This window comes from Heterodontus francisci, chromosome 1 (assembly GCF_036365525.1).
Source record: "Heterodontus francisci isolate sHetFra1 chromosome 1, sHetFra1.hap1, whole genome shotgun sequence".
Lineage (NCBI taxonomy): Eukaryota > Metazoa > Chordata > Chondrichthyes > Heterodontiformes > Heterodontidae > Heterodontus > Heterodontus francisci.
In genome coordinates, this window is record NC_090371.1 from 284,073,163 (window position 1) to 284,085,859 (window position 12,697).

The 12,697-nt window shown below is 44.0% G+C and overlaps 1 protein-coding gene across 1 annotated transcript in view; it reads right to left on the minus strand.

Annotated features, from left to right (window-relative positions):
* Positions 1–2,870: 2,870 nt before the first annotated feature.
* The window catches only part of LOC137377391 (SPARC-like protein 1), a 29,603-nt gene continuing 19,776 nt past the window's right edge, over positions 2,871–12,697 (minus strand). The window contains exons 8-11 of the mRNA XM_068046973.1: positions 6,119–6,255; positions 4,725–4,873; positions 4,130–4,278; positions 2,871–3,497 (exon numbers count right to left, since the gene is read on the minus strand). Coding sequence (XP_067903074.1) covers positions 3,469–3,497; positions 4,130–4,278; positions 4,725–4,873; positions 6,119–6,255 — 464 coding nt within the window. The 3' untranslated portion in view covers positions 2,871–3,468. The remainder of the gene's footprint in view (positions 3,498–4,129; positions 4,279–4,724; positions 4,874–6,118; positions 6,256–12,697) is intronic.

The following is a 12,697-nucleotide window of genomic DNA, read 5'->3' on the forward strand; positions in this document are numbered from 1 at the left end:
TTTAACAAGTCCTTTCTTCATTCCAGCAACAGTTTAAAATCAATGTTCATGACAACATAATGTGCCTTATTCTTGGCAGGTGGGGACCTGGCATGACACCCTTTATTCCCTTTTCCACTCATGCTTATCCAGCTTCCCCTAAATGCATCTATGCTATTCACCTCAACTAGTCCTTGTGGTAATGAGTTCCACATTCTTGCCACTCTCCGGGCAAAGAGGTTTCTGCTGAATTCCCAATCTGATTTCTTGGTGACTATCTTACATTAAGAGCCTTTAATTTTGCTCGTCCCACAAGTGGAAACTATCTCTCTGGCTGGAATTTTTCCAGCCATCTAGCGATGGACTGGGAGGCTGGAGGGCTGGTAAAATGGCAGTGGGAAGGTGCCGGGAGAGAAGCCCAATGTCTTCCCACCATCATGGGGTATATTGGAAGGAAGCAACAGCAGCAGCTCTACTGCATGGTGACTGGAGGTGGCCGGCCAATTAATCTAATTAACTGACCTATTAACAGCCATTTTATACCACTGCTGGCATTTTACCGGTATTATAACGGCCCCTGCCACGTGGGGAGACCACATCAAGGCAGCCTCCCTGTGGCATTGCGGGGGCGCAGCAGGAGCGGGTGGGAGCCTTCCTTTTGGATGCTCCATGGCCCACTGGCAGCAATGGCCGCACTGATGCTGCCTTTGAAGGTGTTGCTCCTCTGGTCTCGGGCCTTCCTGCCTGGCCTCACACAAATAAAAGTTGCTACTTAACCTGTGAGGGTGTCTCATATGGAGACACCCTCTCTTTCCCCTTACAGCCTCAGCAGCAGCTACTTCTCAATGCTGCAAAGCTGCTGCTGGTAAAATAGTCTCTGTGGTCCTGATGTCCATCGGCGCAGTTTCGCGGCACTCATTTTATTTCGACATCAGGACCCAGGACATGCTGGTAAAACTCTGACCTCTATGGCTGGAATTTTATGTCCCCTCAAAGAGGGAAGGTGGCCGGGGGGTGGGGGGAGATGTAAAATGGAGCGGGAGGCTCGAAGGGGCCCTTCCCGATCCGCTCCCGCCTCTGCCACCACTTTACGCAGGGCAGCAGCAGTGAAAAACAGTCTGCCTGACCCAGGCCAATCAAGGCCCTTTAGTGGCCAGTTAACAGCCACTTAAGGGCCTCTGCCTCCCGCCACAGGGATATTACCCTTGGCAAGTGGGCAGTCCAGGCCTGAGAAAAGTCGCCTGACAAAAGCAGGCGGCTCTCTGACAGCCTGGGTGGGGCCCTCATGATCGGGCACCCTGTGCCCAATGGATGGCTGCCCCAACCACCCCCAACACACAACACGCACCCCCCGTCCCCCCAATAGACCACTCTTGCCTGGCCGGGGCCTGACCAATTAGTTCTGATGATAGGTCACTAACCTGAAACGTTAACTCTGCTTCTCTCTCCACAGGTGCTGCCAGACCTGCTGAGTATTTCCAGCACTTTTTTTTATTTGTGGTCTATTCAAGGTTGTTATTCATTCAGGGGATATGGGCATTGCTGACTAGGCCAGCATTTATTTCCCGTCCCTAATTACCCTTGAGAAGGTGGTGGTGAGCTGCCGCCTTGAACCACTGCAGTCCATGTGGTGTAAGTGCACCCACAGTTCTGTTCAGGAGGGAGTTCTGGGATTTTGACCCAACGACAGCGAAGGAACAGTGATGGTGTGCGACTTGGAAGGGAACTTGCGGGTGGTGGTGTTCCCATATGCCTATCCTAGGTGGTAGAGGTCATGTGTTTGGAAGGTGCTGTTAAACAAGTGGGCTGCTTTTTCCTGTTGAGCTTGAGTTTTGGAGCTGAACTCATCCAAGCAAGGGGGGGGGGGGGAAATAAACGAGTGCTTGGTTTCCTTTTGTAATGGCCTTTTTGATCTGTGCTGCTATGTTTCGAGATTTGTGTATTTGTGCTCCCTGATTCCTCTGCTCCTCTACCCCATTTAGAATCTTATTTTCCAAGTCGTATGTGACCTTGTTTTTCTTACCGAATTGTAATTCCTCACATTTATCTATGCTGAATTTTATTTTCCAATTACATGCCCATTCTGTAAATTGATTTGATGTCTTCTTGCAATACAGTCCTTCTCACTGTTGACTATATCTCCCAATTGCCTTTCATCCACAAATTTAGTAATTGTGTTTTTGATTCCAAAGTCTAAGTCATTAATATAAATTGTGAAGTCTTCCCAGCATTGATCTTTGTGGAAGCCCACTTCCCTCGACAGACACTAACCTTGTTTTCCTGGTTGGAGTGGTTGCTGAGCAAAAGCTGAGAATAGCTACCCTTTACACCTACTCTGTGTTCTGTCTTGCACCCACCTAGCTATCCATTCTGTTATATGTCCTTGACTCTGCATGCTCTGACCTTATTCATTAATCTAGTATGTGATACCTTATTTGAAGACCTTTTGGAAACCTAGATATATTACATCTACATTACCCTTGACTACTGTCCTACCTCTTCAAATAATTCAGTGAGGTTGGTTAAGCAAGGCTTTCCATTTTGAAATTCATATTGACTTAATATATTTTTAATTTCTAGATGTAATTGTGCAGCCAGACCTAACTGTCTCCACTGCTGCCATGCTTGAGAACACCTAAATTAGCACAAACCAAGAATTGAATTTGGAGTGATTCTGGATAATAAGAAAGGACATGTTTCAATGCATTTACCCTCTGAGCTAGTGAGGGAGCTCCAAGCACATACCATTTGGGGATTGAGGTCCTCCAGGGCATGATCTCAGGAATGTGTACATTCCTGTCTTTTAATATCCTTTGAATCATCGAATCTTTACAACATTCACAGAAATTTGGTGCCATATTCATACAATTAAATCACTCCGGTGCAAGAGGTTTTTCCAAAATTTTTATTAAAGGAAATGAATATAGTTAATCAAATAGATTTAACAAGAGCAGACACAAGCAATCTACACAATTAAATCAAGGTCTATTCATTACAGAAGTAACTTTTTTGAAAGCCTTTTATCTCGCGTACATATAAACCTATATATATTTATATAAAGTACATATATTTATATAAAATATAAACATATAGAGATCACTAGGGTATCTCTGTCTCCATTCAGAATGCCCATGTCTTTGATGACTCAGTATTGATGATATACAAAACCAATATGTGCTAACATTTCATAGTTAAAAGTCAATAACTGCTTAGATTCTTCCAGATGTACAACCAGCTTGGGGAAATCTTGGATATCCATGAGTAATTGCTCAGCATTTTGTATTACCTGTTCTATATAACACCAGAAAACCTTATGCCCCAAATAAAATGAATTTATTTAAACTGGAAGAAGAAAAGAATGTTTAATATTTCCAATGATGAAGGTGACATTAACTGTCCATCAGTAGCATCTTGATCGAGCAAAGGCTATTAAAATGTATAAGGAATCAAAGTTTAGGTCCAACATCATCAGTGCAGTTAGTCAGCATATTAGAAGACAAAGTTGGGATTAATGTCCTCTGCAAAAGAAAGAAATGGTCAATTTTCAATAAGAATTGATATCTTTTTCTACTGATCTTATTATTCGAGCCTCTAGCTAATCTTCCAATTCCATCTACTCTGCACCATAATGACTGTCTAATTCCACCTCTAACAGTGGATGCTTCCTCTCCTGCCTCAGCCCATCTGCTAAAATCCTCAGCTATGGTTTTGTCACCTCCAGACTTGACTATTCCAATGTTCTCCTGGCCAGCCTTCCATTCTCCACCCTCTGTAAACTTCATCTCATCCAAAACTCCACTATCTGCACCCTATCTTATCCTGCACCAAGTCACACGCACTACAGCTCCTGTCTCCATTGACCAATAATGGCTTCCAGTCCCATGATGCCTCAAATATAAAATCCTCATCCTTATGTTTAAATCTCTTTGTAGCCTCGTTGCTCTCTAACCTTTTCCAGCCTTGTAACTCCCCCCAAATTCTCCAGCCCACTGACTTCTTGTCAATCCATCTAACCCCCTTCCCCACACTGGAAGCTGTGCCTGCAGCTGTCTAGACTCAAACCACCCTGGAAATTCTTTCCCTAATGCCTTCTGTCTCTCTACTTTCCTCCCTCCTCTAAAAGCCTCTGGTTACCCAGATGACATCTTACCTTCTTTGATGCTGAAACACCTGCACCATTCTCTCAGGGAGATATCTCTGTCACCATCAAGGTTGCACTCTGTGAAAAAGCGGGATGTGCAATGCTCCAAGGGAATTAATGGAGTACGTAGAGGCGCCAGCTCAGAATGCGTAAGGTAACTGAAAACAGAATGAAAGCATCAAGAGCTTTGTAACCTTCCATTTAAATAGGTTGGACTAATCCCAGTATCTGGTGAGCCCTATGTGACTGATGAACTGTATTCTGCCGCAGTATGACATGTTGTCACTTATCTAACAATGTAATGATTAGAACTTTTAAGAAAGATAAACATTTGAATGAACTCAGTTTGTACAATGGACAAACCAGGCTGTAAAGCTAAGAAAGTGAATGGCAAATGAAGATTCGCATCAAATAGTACTTGTACAATAAGCTGCAATTGTAAAACACTAGCAGATCTCCTCTAGTAAGCCTTGGCACAGTGGCAGCATTTCCAACCCTGGGGCTGAGCACCAGCTTCTCTCTTAATTAAGATGAGAATATTCTCATTTTAATTATTTGTTCATTGGAAAACAAAAATGTAATAAAAGGGAGAATTAATTCCTACCCGTCCACTGGATGCCGATCCAACTGACTGAATTGCCAGTGAACTGGGTAAATGAACATATGGTAATTCTGATTGAAGTCATTGAAGAGCAGGTCAAGAGTGTGATCGCCCGGGTGAAGTCGCTGCTGATTGTCATAGATTTTCTTAATCTAGAAAAGGAAGGATTGATGTGATTGTACAGCTTGTTGCTGTTGGGGTCTGGCAGACAGGCCCTGAGAAGATATGTTTGGATTGTAATGGACACTGTTGCAGAGTCCACTAGCGCCTGATGATCTGATTCCAGTCCACGGTGAATGATAGAGTGGCACACATCAGACCTCATTGCAAGTTTAAATTATTAAGCAAAATTATTCTGCAAGAGGTGAACAAGAAGATAACAATATTAAATCAGGCGTAAACCTGAAATAGGGAATGGTTCTCCTCGCAATAAAAGCAATACAAGAGATCAGAACCTGATGCAAAGCTAATGTTTAATGGAATGTGCTTTAATATGTAGACCGTGCGGTGGATTTTGACTCCAATGGGATTTTGAGTGACCGGTCAGCGTAGTCATGTGAGTGACTGCCCAATAGTCTGGGCAGGATTCCAGCCCCATCTTGAGTGCAATTTTGGCCAGTGGGGAGAACAAATTCCTGGGGCAGCTGCCAGTCAAATGTAGGTCCATGGGGGTGATTTTGGGTAGGGGGGCTGCCAGGGAACTGACCCAGAGAGAGAGTGGCACAGGCTGGTTTTGTACAGCCAGGAGAGGATCTCCTGCCTTTGGCAGACTCGCCCATCATCTCCTCCATAGGCTGCAACACCAACTTAAACCATTCTCTTAAAATGGTTGAGCCCCCATGTACAGGACACATTCCAGACAGAAAGTAGATGCAGGGATTTACACAATTCCTGGGAGTTAAAAGTAGCCCAGGGCTCATTTTCACAGCAGCAGATTGCCTTTGTAATCATCCAGCTTCTCACCCCCTTGCAGTTAAAATCAGGGTTCTGATGTCTAGATTTGAAGGGACATGCACTAAACCACAACAAAGAGAAAAATATTTAAATCTTCTCGTGGATAAAAATAATTTGGGATTGTGTTTCACTTGATCTGCGTCTGACTGCTGCTGACATATAGAATCTTACAGCACTGAAGGAGGTCATTCGGTCCGTCATGTCTGTGCCTGTTCTTTGAAGGAGCTATCCAATTAGTCCCACTCCTCTGCTCTTTCCCCATGGCCCTGAAAATTTTTCCCCTTCAATTATTTATCAATTCCCTTTTGAAAGTTACTATTGGATCAGTGCATTCCAGATCATAGCAATAAAGTAGAACCATTTTCCATTCCGAACACAGTCATCTCTCATAGAGCATAGAAAAATACTTCATTTTTTAAAAAAAATGTAGAAATACAGCTTACTACTGTTCTCTCTTTCTGAGATAGCAAGCCAGGAGAATGTTGATCTTGCTCATACATCTGTATCAGAATGTTTTTCAGCCAATCACGTAATCGCAGCGGGAACTCATTCAGTTCATTGTTCAGGCACGGAGCGATGTCTGAGCAGAAGCAAAATAAATTAAGTTAGAGCTTTTTCTCCCTCAGTACAGAAAAAATGGCTAATCCTGGGTCGACTCATAGCTTTACAACAAAGTTGGATCAATATGTGTTGAGATAGGCAATTGGATTTTTAACTTGTTCTTCATTGTGTTACGAAAATGCTTCCTTTATTTTCAATATTTTTTTTTGAGGACTTGTGTTAAAACTGAAAAGATTCCTTGGGTTTGTTTTCTTTTACCAAGTTCACCAACAGGACAAGATGTTGTTTGAAAACCACCTCTGATTTGAGCTCAAAACAACAGAACTTGGTGACTTGGGGAAAAAAAGGTTGCAGAAAAGCCACATGTCAAGGTTTATGGAGGTCAGGATATCGACTCTCTATTTAGGGTTTGAACATTGTTTTCAGTTAGTTGTGGTATGAACTGTTTGAAGACAGTTGGTATTTTCCTGCCAAGGAAAAAGAAATCACCCAGCTCACCACCTCCTCTACTATTTTGAAGAAATCCTGCCAAGGTTCAGTGTGGAAGAGCAAAAAATCCCTGGTGCTGTATAGCTCCTGAGTAACTGAAAAATCCTGCGATTCAAGTGTGTGCTGGTGGAAAAATCTTGATGCCACATTTCTCCTAGAAAGTCTACTTGAATAATTCTCGACATCTCCATTACGATCTGCTTTTGAAATGATCCAAGTGACCTGTCTCCGTATACACCGACACCAGACCAAAAAAGAGACAACTGACTTCCTTCCATATTTTATTTGTCAAGAATTAGCAAGTATTTGGCCAAAGTAGTTTTTTTAACCCTTTTTTTGTAGCAGACATCTGCAGAGTGAATTTCTGTAATTTTTCCAGTGTGTGTGTCTGAGTGTATTTAGGGAATTTTTAAAAAGGGAACTTCCATACTTTAATTAGTGTGTCAATACTTTGCTTCATTACTAGTTATGTCTTGTTTTATAATCTGATAATTTTGTTGTTTATTAAAGAAACTTGGTTGGTGTATTTTATTCTTCTTTGGCCAATTTGTCTCAGGAGACAATTGGTAAGCGCCTGGAGGTGGTCAGTGGTTTGTGAAGCAGCGCCTGGAGTGGCTATAAAGGCCAATACTAGAGTGACAGACTCTTCCACAGGTGCTGCAAAATAAAATTGGTTGTCAGGGCTGTTACACAGTTGGCTCTCCCTTGCGCTTCTGTCTTGTTTCCTGCCAACTGCTAAGTCTCTTTGACTTGCCACACTTTAGCCCTGCCTTTATGGCTGCCCGCCAGCTCTGGCGATCGCTGGCAACTGACTCCCACAACTTGTGATCAATGTCATAGGACTTCATGTTGCGTTTGCAGACGTCTTTAAAACGGAGACAGGGACGGCCGGTGGGTCTGATACCAGTGACGCGCTCGCTGTACAATGTGTCCTTGGGGATCCTGCCATCTTCCATGCGGCTCACATGGCCAAGCCATCTCAAGCGCCGCTGGCTCAGTAGTGTGTATAAGCTGGGGATGTTGGCCGCCTCGAGGACTTCTGTGTTGGAGATGCGGTCCTGCCACCTGATGCCAAGGATTCTCCGGAGGCAGCGAAGATGGAATGAATTAAGACGTTGCTCTTGGCTGATATACGTTGTCCAGGCCTCGCTGCCGCAGAGCAAGGTACGGAGGACACAGGCTTGATACACTCGGACTTTTGTGTTCCGTGTCAGTGTGTCATTTTCCCACACTCTCTTGGCCAGTCTGGACATAGCAGTGAAAGCCTTTCCCATGCGCTTGTTGATTTCTGCAGCAAGAGACAGGTTACTGGTGATAATTGAGCCTAGGTAGGTGAACTCTTGAACCACTTCCAGAGCGTGGTCACCGATATTGATGGATGGAGTATTTCTGACGTCCTGTCCCATGATGTTTGTTTTCTTGAGGCTGATGGTTAGGCCAAATTCGCTGCAGGCAGCCGCAAAGCTGCCGATGAGACTCTGCAGACACTCTTCAGTGTGAGATGTTAAAGCAGCATCGTCAGCAAAGAGGAGTTCCCTGATGAGGACTTTCTGTACTTTGGTCTTCGCTCTTAGGCGGGCAAGGTTGAACAACCTGCCACCTGATCTTGTGTGGAGGAAAATTCCTTCTTCTGAAGACTTGAACGCGTGTGAGAGCAGCAGAGAGAAGAAAATCCCAAACAGTGTAGGTGCGAGAACACAGCCCTGTTTCACACCATTCAGGATAGGAAAGGGGTCTGATGAGGCGCCGCTATGCTGAATTGTGCCTTTCATATCGTCATGGAATGAGGTGATGATACTTAGTAGCTTTGGTGGACATCCGATCTTTTCTAGTAGTCTGAAGAGACCACGTCTGCTGACGAGGTCAAAGGCTTTGGTGAGATCAATGAAAGCAATGTAGAGGGGCATCTGTTGTTCGCGGCATTTCTCCTGTAGCTGACGAAGGGAGAACAGCATGTCAATGGTGGATCTCTCTGCTCGAAAGCCGCACTGTGCCTCAGGGTAGACATGCTCGGCCAGCTTCTGGAGCCTGTTTAAAGCGACTCGAGCGAAGACTTTCCCCACTATGCTGAGCAGGGAGATTCCACGGTAGTTGTTGCAGTCACCGCGGTCACCTTTGTTTTTATAGAGGGTGATGATATTGGCGTCGCACATGTTCTGTGGTACTGCTCCCTCGTCCCAGCACAGGCAAAGCAGTTCGAAGAGTGCTGAGAGTATATATGATTGGCTGTATTGGTAACCGGGTAAACATTTAAATAGATGATGTGACCTGTGGAGAAGTGGAACTAGAAAAGACAGTGCACTCCTCCTCCCTCGGTCATAACAATTGATATAGATGCTAATAGGTCATAGAGCCATTTACGGCATAGAAGGATGCCATTCAACCCATCGAGTTCATGACAGCTCTCTGCGCGGCAATCCAGTCAGTCCCACTCCCTAACTTGTTCCCCGTAGGCTTGCAAGTTTATTTCCTTCAAGTGCCCATCCAGTTTCCTTTTGAAATCACTTCCACCACATTCATGAGCAGTGAGTTTCAGGTCATTACCACTTGCTACATAAAAGGTTCTTCCTCATATTCCTCCTGCATCTCTTCCCCAAAACCTTCGATGTGTGTTCCCTAGTCCTTGTACCATTTATTAATGGGAGCAGTTTTTCCGTGTCTAACTTATCTAAGCCTGTCATAATCTTGTACACCTCTATCAAATCTCCCCTCAATCTCCTTTGGTCTATGGAGAACAACTTGAGCTTTTCCAACCTAACCTTGTCACTAAAATCCCCCATCCCTGGAACCATTCTGGTAAATCCCCTCTGCACCCTCTCAAAGACCCTCACATCCTTCCTAAAGTGTGGTGATCAGAACTGGATGCAGTACTCTAGTTGTGGCCTAACCAGAGGCTTATAAAGGTTCAGCGTAACTTCCCTGTTTTTGTACTCCAAGATCCCATATGCTTTACTAAACACTCTCTCAATATGTCCTGCTATCTTCAAAAATCAATGCACATGCACCCTCAGGTCCCTCTGCTCCTGCACACTCTTTGGAACTGTGCCATTAAGTCTGTATTGCCACTCACTATCCCTTCTGCTAAAATGCATCACCTCACCCTTGTGTTATGATCATCTGGCTCATGGTTGATAGTAATATTTTTAGAGGCCATTTTAATGTTGGAAAATTAAGTTTGTAAATGTGAGGTAATTGAAACTCTGGAATTTAAAAGTTGCCAGACCACCCAAGATATTTACAATTCAGAGATCTTTCCATGTTTATTTACAGAGGTCAGAGTTAGAAGTGTGACAATACTAAATAATGGGTGACCTCTCTGAGCTTTTTGATGGAGACAACATGTCTGCAGCTGCCTCAGTCAGGGGTTTAAATTATTCATAAGGGTACCCAAAATCAAATGGATGTTTTGGAATTAATTTGCCTAAGTGTCTATCTGGGACATCCCAGGTGTACGACATTGCTATGGAGACAGATTATGCAGGGATAAAAGCAAAATACTGCAGATGCTGAAAATCTGAAATAAAAACAAGAAGTGCTGGCAATACTCAGCAGGTCTGGCAGCATCTGTGGAGAGAGAAGCAGAGTTAACGTTTCGGGTCAGTGACCCTTCATCAGAACTAGATTATGCAGGGAGATAGATGCCTTTTGGTCTTGGGTTTTCATCTCTCTGATTTCTCACAGAAAGTTAGTCTGTGTTTTGGAGCAGCTTGAACCAGGCAGAGAGACAATCTGCCAGAAGCTAGAACAAGGAGCAGGGAGGCCATCAGGAACCAGGGATGTTTCTGATTTGGAGTCATTTTGCAAGGATGTGAGTGAGGCCCATGCTCAGGCTGCGGAAATCCCAATTTGTGAGTGTTGAAATAGGGCTGCAGAGTTTGCCTAGCTGGTTGCTAGAGGGAGAATCCCCAAGAAATACCTCACCTTGCATGACAGCTGGGAAACTAAGGAAAGTCAGAGCTACAGCACACCGTGGATTGGTCCCAGGAGAAGTGAATGAACCCTCAAGATCCTGTAAAGTATAGGGGAACTCTTGGATGGAAGCAAAAATCAAACAGAGTGTTTTCTGTTAAGATTTTGGGTTTAAAGTGATTACAAAATATAGTGTTACGTTATTCGTGCTTGCTTTGTTTCACTCTTGTACAGTAAAGGTTTTTGTTTAAAATGTGAAATCTTGTGTAATTATTTCAGTAATAACTGGAATTTAAATTTCTTTTAAAAAAAAATGTTACTGCTCTCTAACGGGATTGCAACACTTTTTTTTAGAGATACAGCACTGAAACAGGCCCTTCGGCCGACTGAGTCTGTGCCGACCAACAACCACCCATTTATACTAACCCTACAGTAATCCCATATTCCCTATCACCTCCCTACACTAGGGGCAATTTACAACAGCCAATTTACCCATCACCTGCAAGTCTTTGGATGTGGGAGGAAACCGGAGCACCCGGTTAATACTTGTCTGTATTAAATTCCATCTGCACTTATCTGGCCATTCTGCTCGCCTATCTATGTCCTATTGCAGGCAGTTCATATCATTCTCACTGTTTGCCACTTCTTCAAGTTTGGTATCATCAGGAAATTTTGAAATTCTACTCTGTACTCCAAGATCCAAGTCATTTATATATAGCAAATATTGCAGTGGTCCCAGCACTGACCCTTGCAGGTGGTGGTGTTCCCATGCATCTGCTGCCCTTGTCCTTCTAGGTTGTAGAGGTTGTGGGTTTGGAAGGTGCTGATGAAGGAGCCTTGGTGAGTTGCTGCAGTGCATCTTGTAGATGGTACATACTGCTGCCACTGTGTGTCGGTGGTGGAGGGAGTGAATGTTTGTGGATGGGTTGCCAATCAAGCGGGCTGCTTTGTCCTGGATGGTGTCAAGCTTCTTGAGTGTTGTTGGAGCTCACCCATCCAGGCAAGTGGAGAGTATTCCATCACACTCCTGATTTGTGTCTTGTAGACAGGCATTGGGGAGTCAGGAGGTGAGATAACTAGCCACAGAATTTCCACCATCTGACTTGTCCTTCAGCCAATTCTTTTGCTCAATTGGACACTGAGCCTCCTATTTCATGAGTGTCAATTTTGTTAACCAGCCTTTTATGTGGTACTTTGTCAAACACTTTCTTAAAATGCAAATGGACAACATCCACTGCATTCCCTTCATCAACCTTGTCTATTACTTCATTAAAGAAATTAATTAGATTAGTCAAGCATGATCTGCCTTTTACAAATCTCTGCTGGCTAGCCCTAATTAACTAAAACCTCTCCGAGTATCTGTTGATTTTTTCCCCCCTGATTATTGTTTCTAAAACCTCTACCCGGCTCTGATAAACTAACTGGCCTGTAGTTGCTAGGACTGCCCTTACACGCTTTCTTGAATAAGAGAGTCACATTTGCCACTCTCCAATCCTCTGGCACCTCCCCCATATCTGGGGGAATTGGAAGATTATGGTAAGCCCTTCTGCTATCTCCACCCCCACTACCTTTAGCAACCTGGGATGCAAGCCATCCGGACCAGGTGACTTATCTACCCGAAGCCTTCCCATTACTACCTCCCTCTCAGTTTTTACTCTATCCATTGGAACATAAGAACATAGGTGCAGGAGTAGGCTATTCGGCCCTTCGAGCCTGCTCCACCATTCGATAAGATCATGGCTGATCTGGTTGTGACCTCAACTCCACTTTCCTGTCTGCCTCCCATCACACTTGACTCCCTTGTTTATCAAAAATCTATCTAACTCAGCCTTGAATAAATTCAATGACCCAGACTCCCCTGCTTTCTGGGGAAGGGAATTCCACAGACTAACGACCCTTTGAGAAAAAAAAAATCTCCTCATCTCCGTCTTAAAAGGGAGACCTCTTATTCTTAAACTGTGTCCCCTAGTTCTAGTCCCCCTCAAGAGGAAACATCCTCCCGGTATCCACTCTATCAAGTCCCCTCAGGATTTTATACGTTTCAGTAAGATCACCTCTCATTC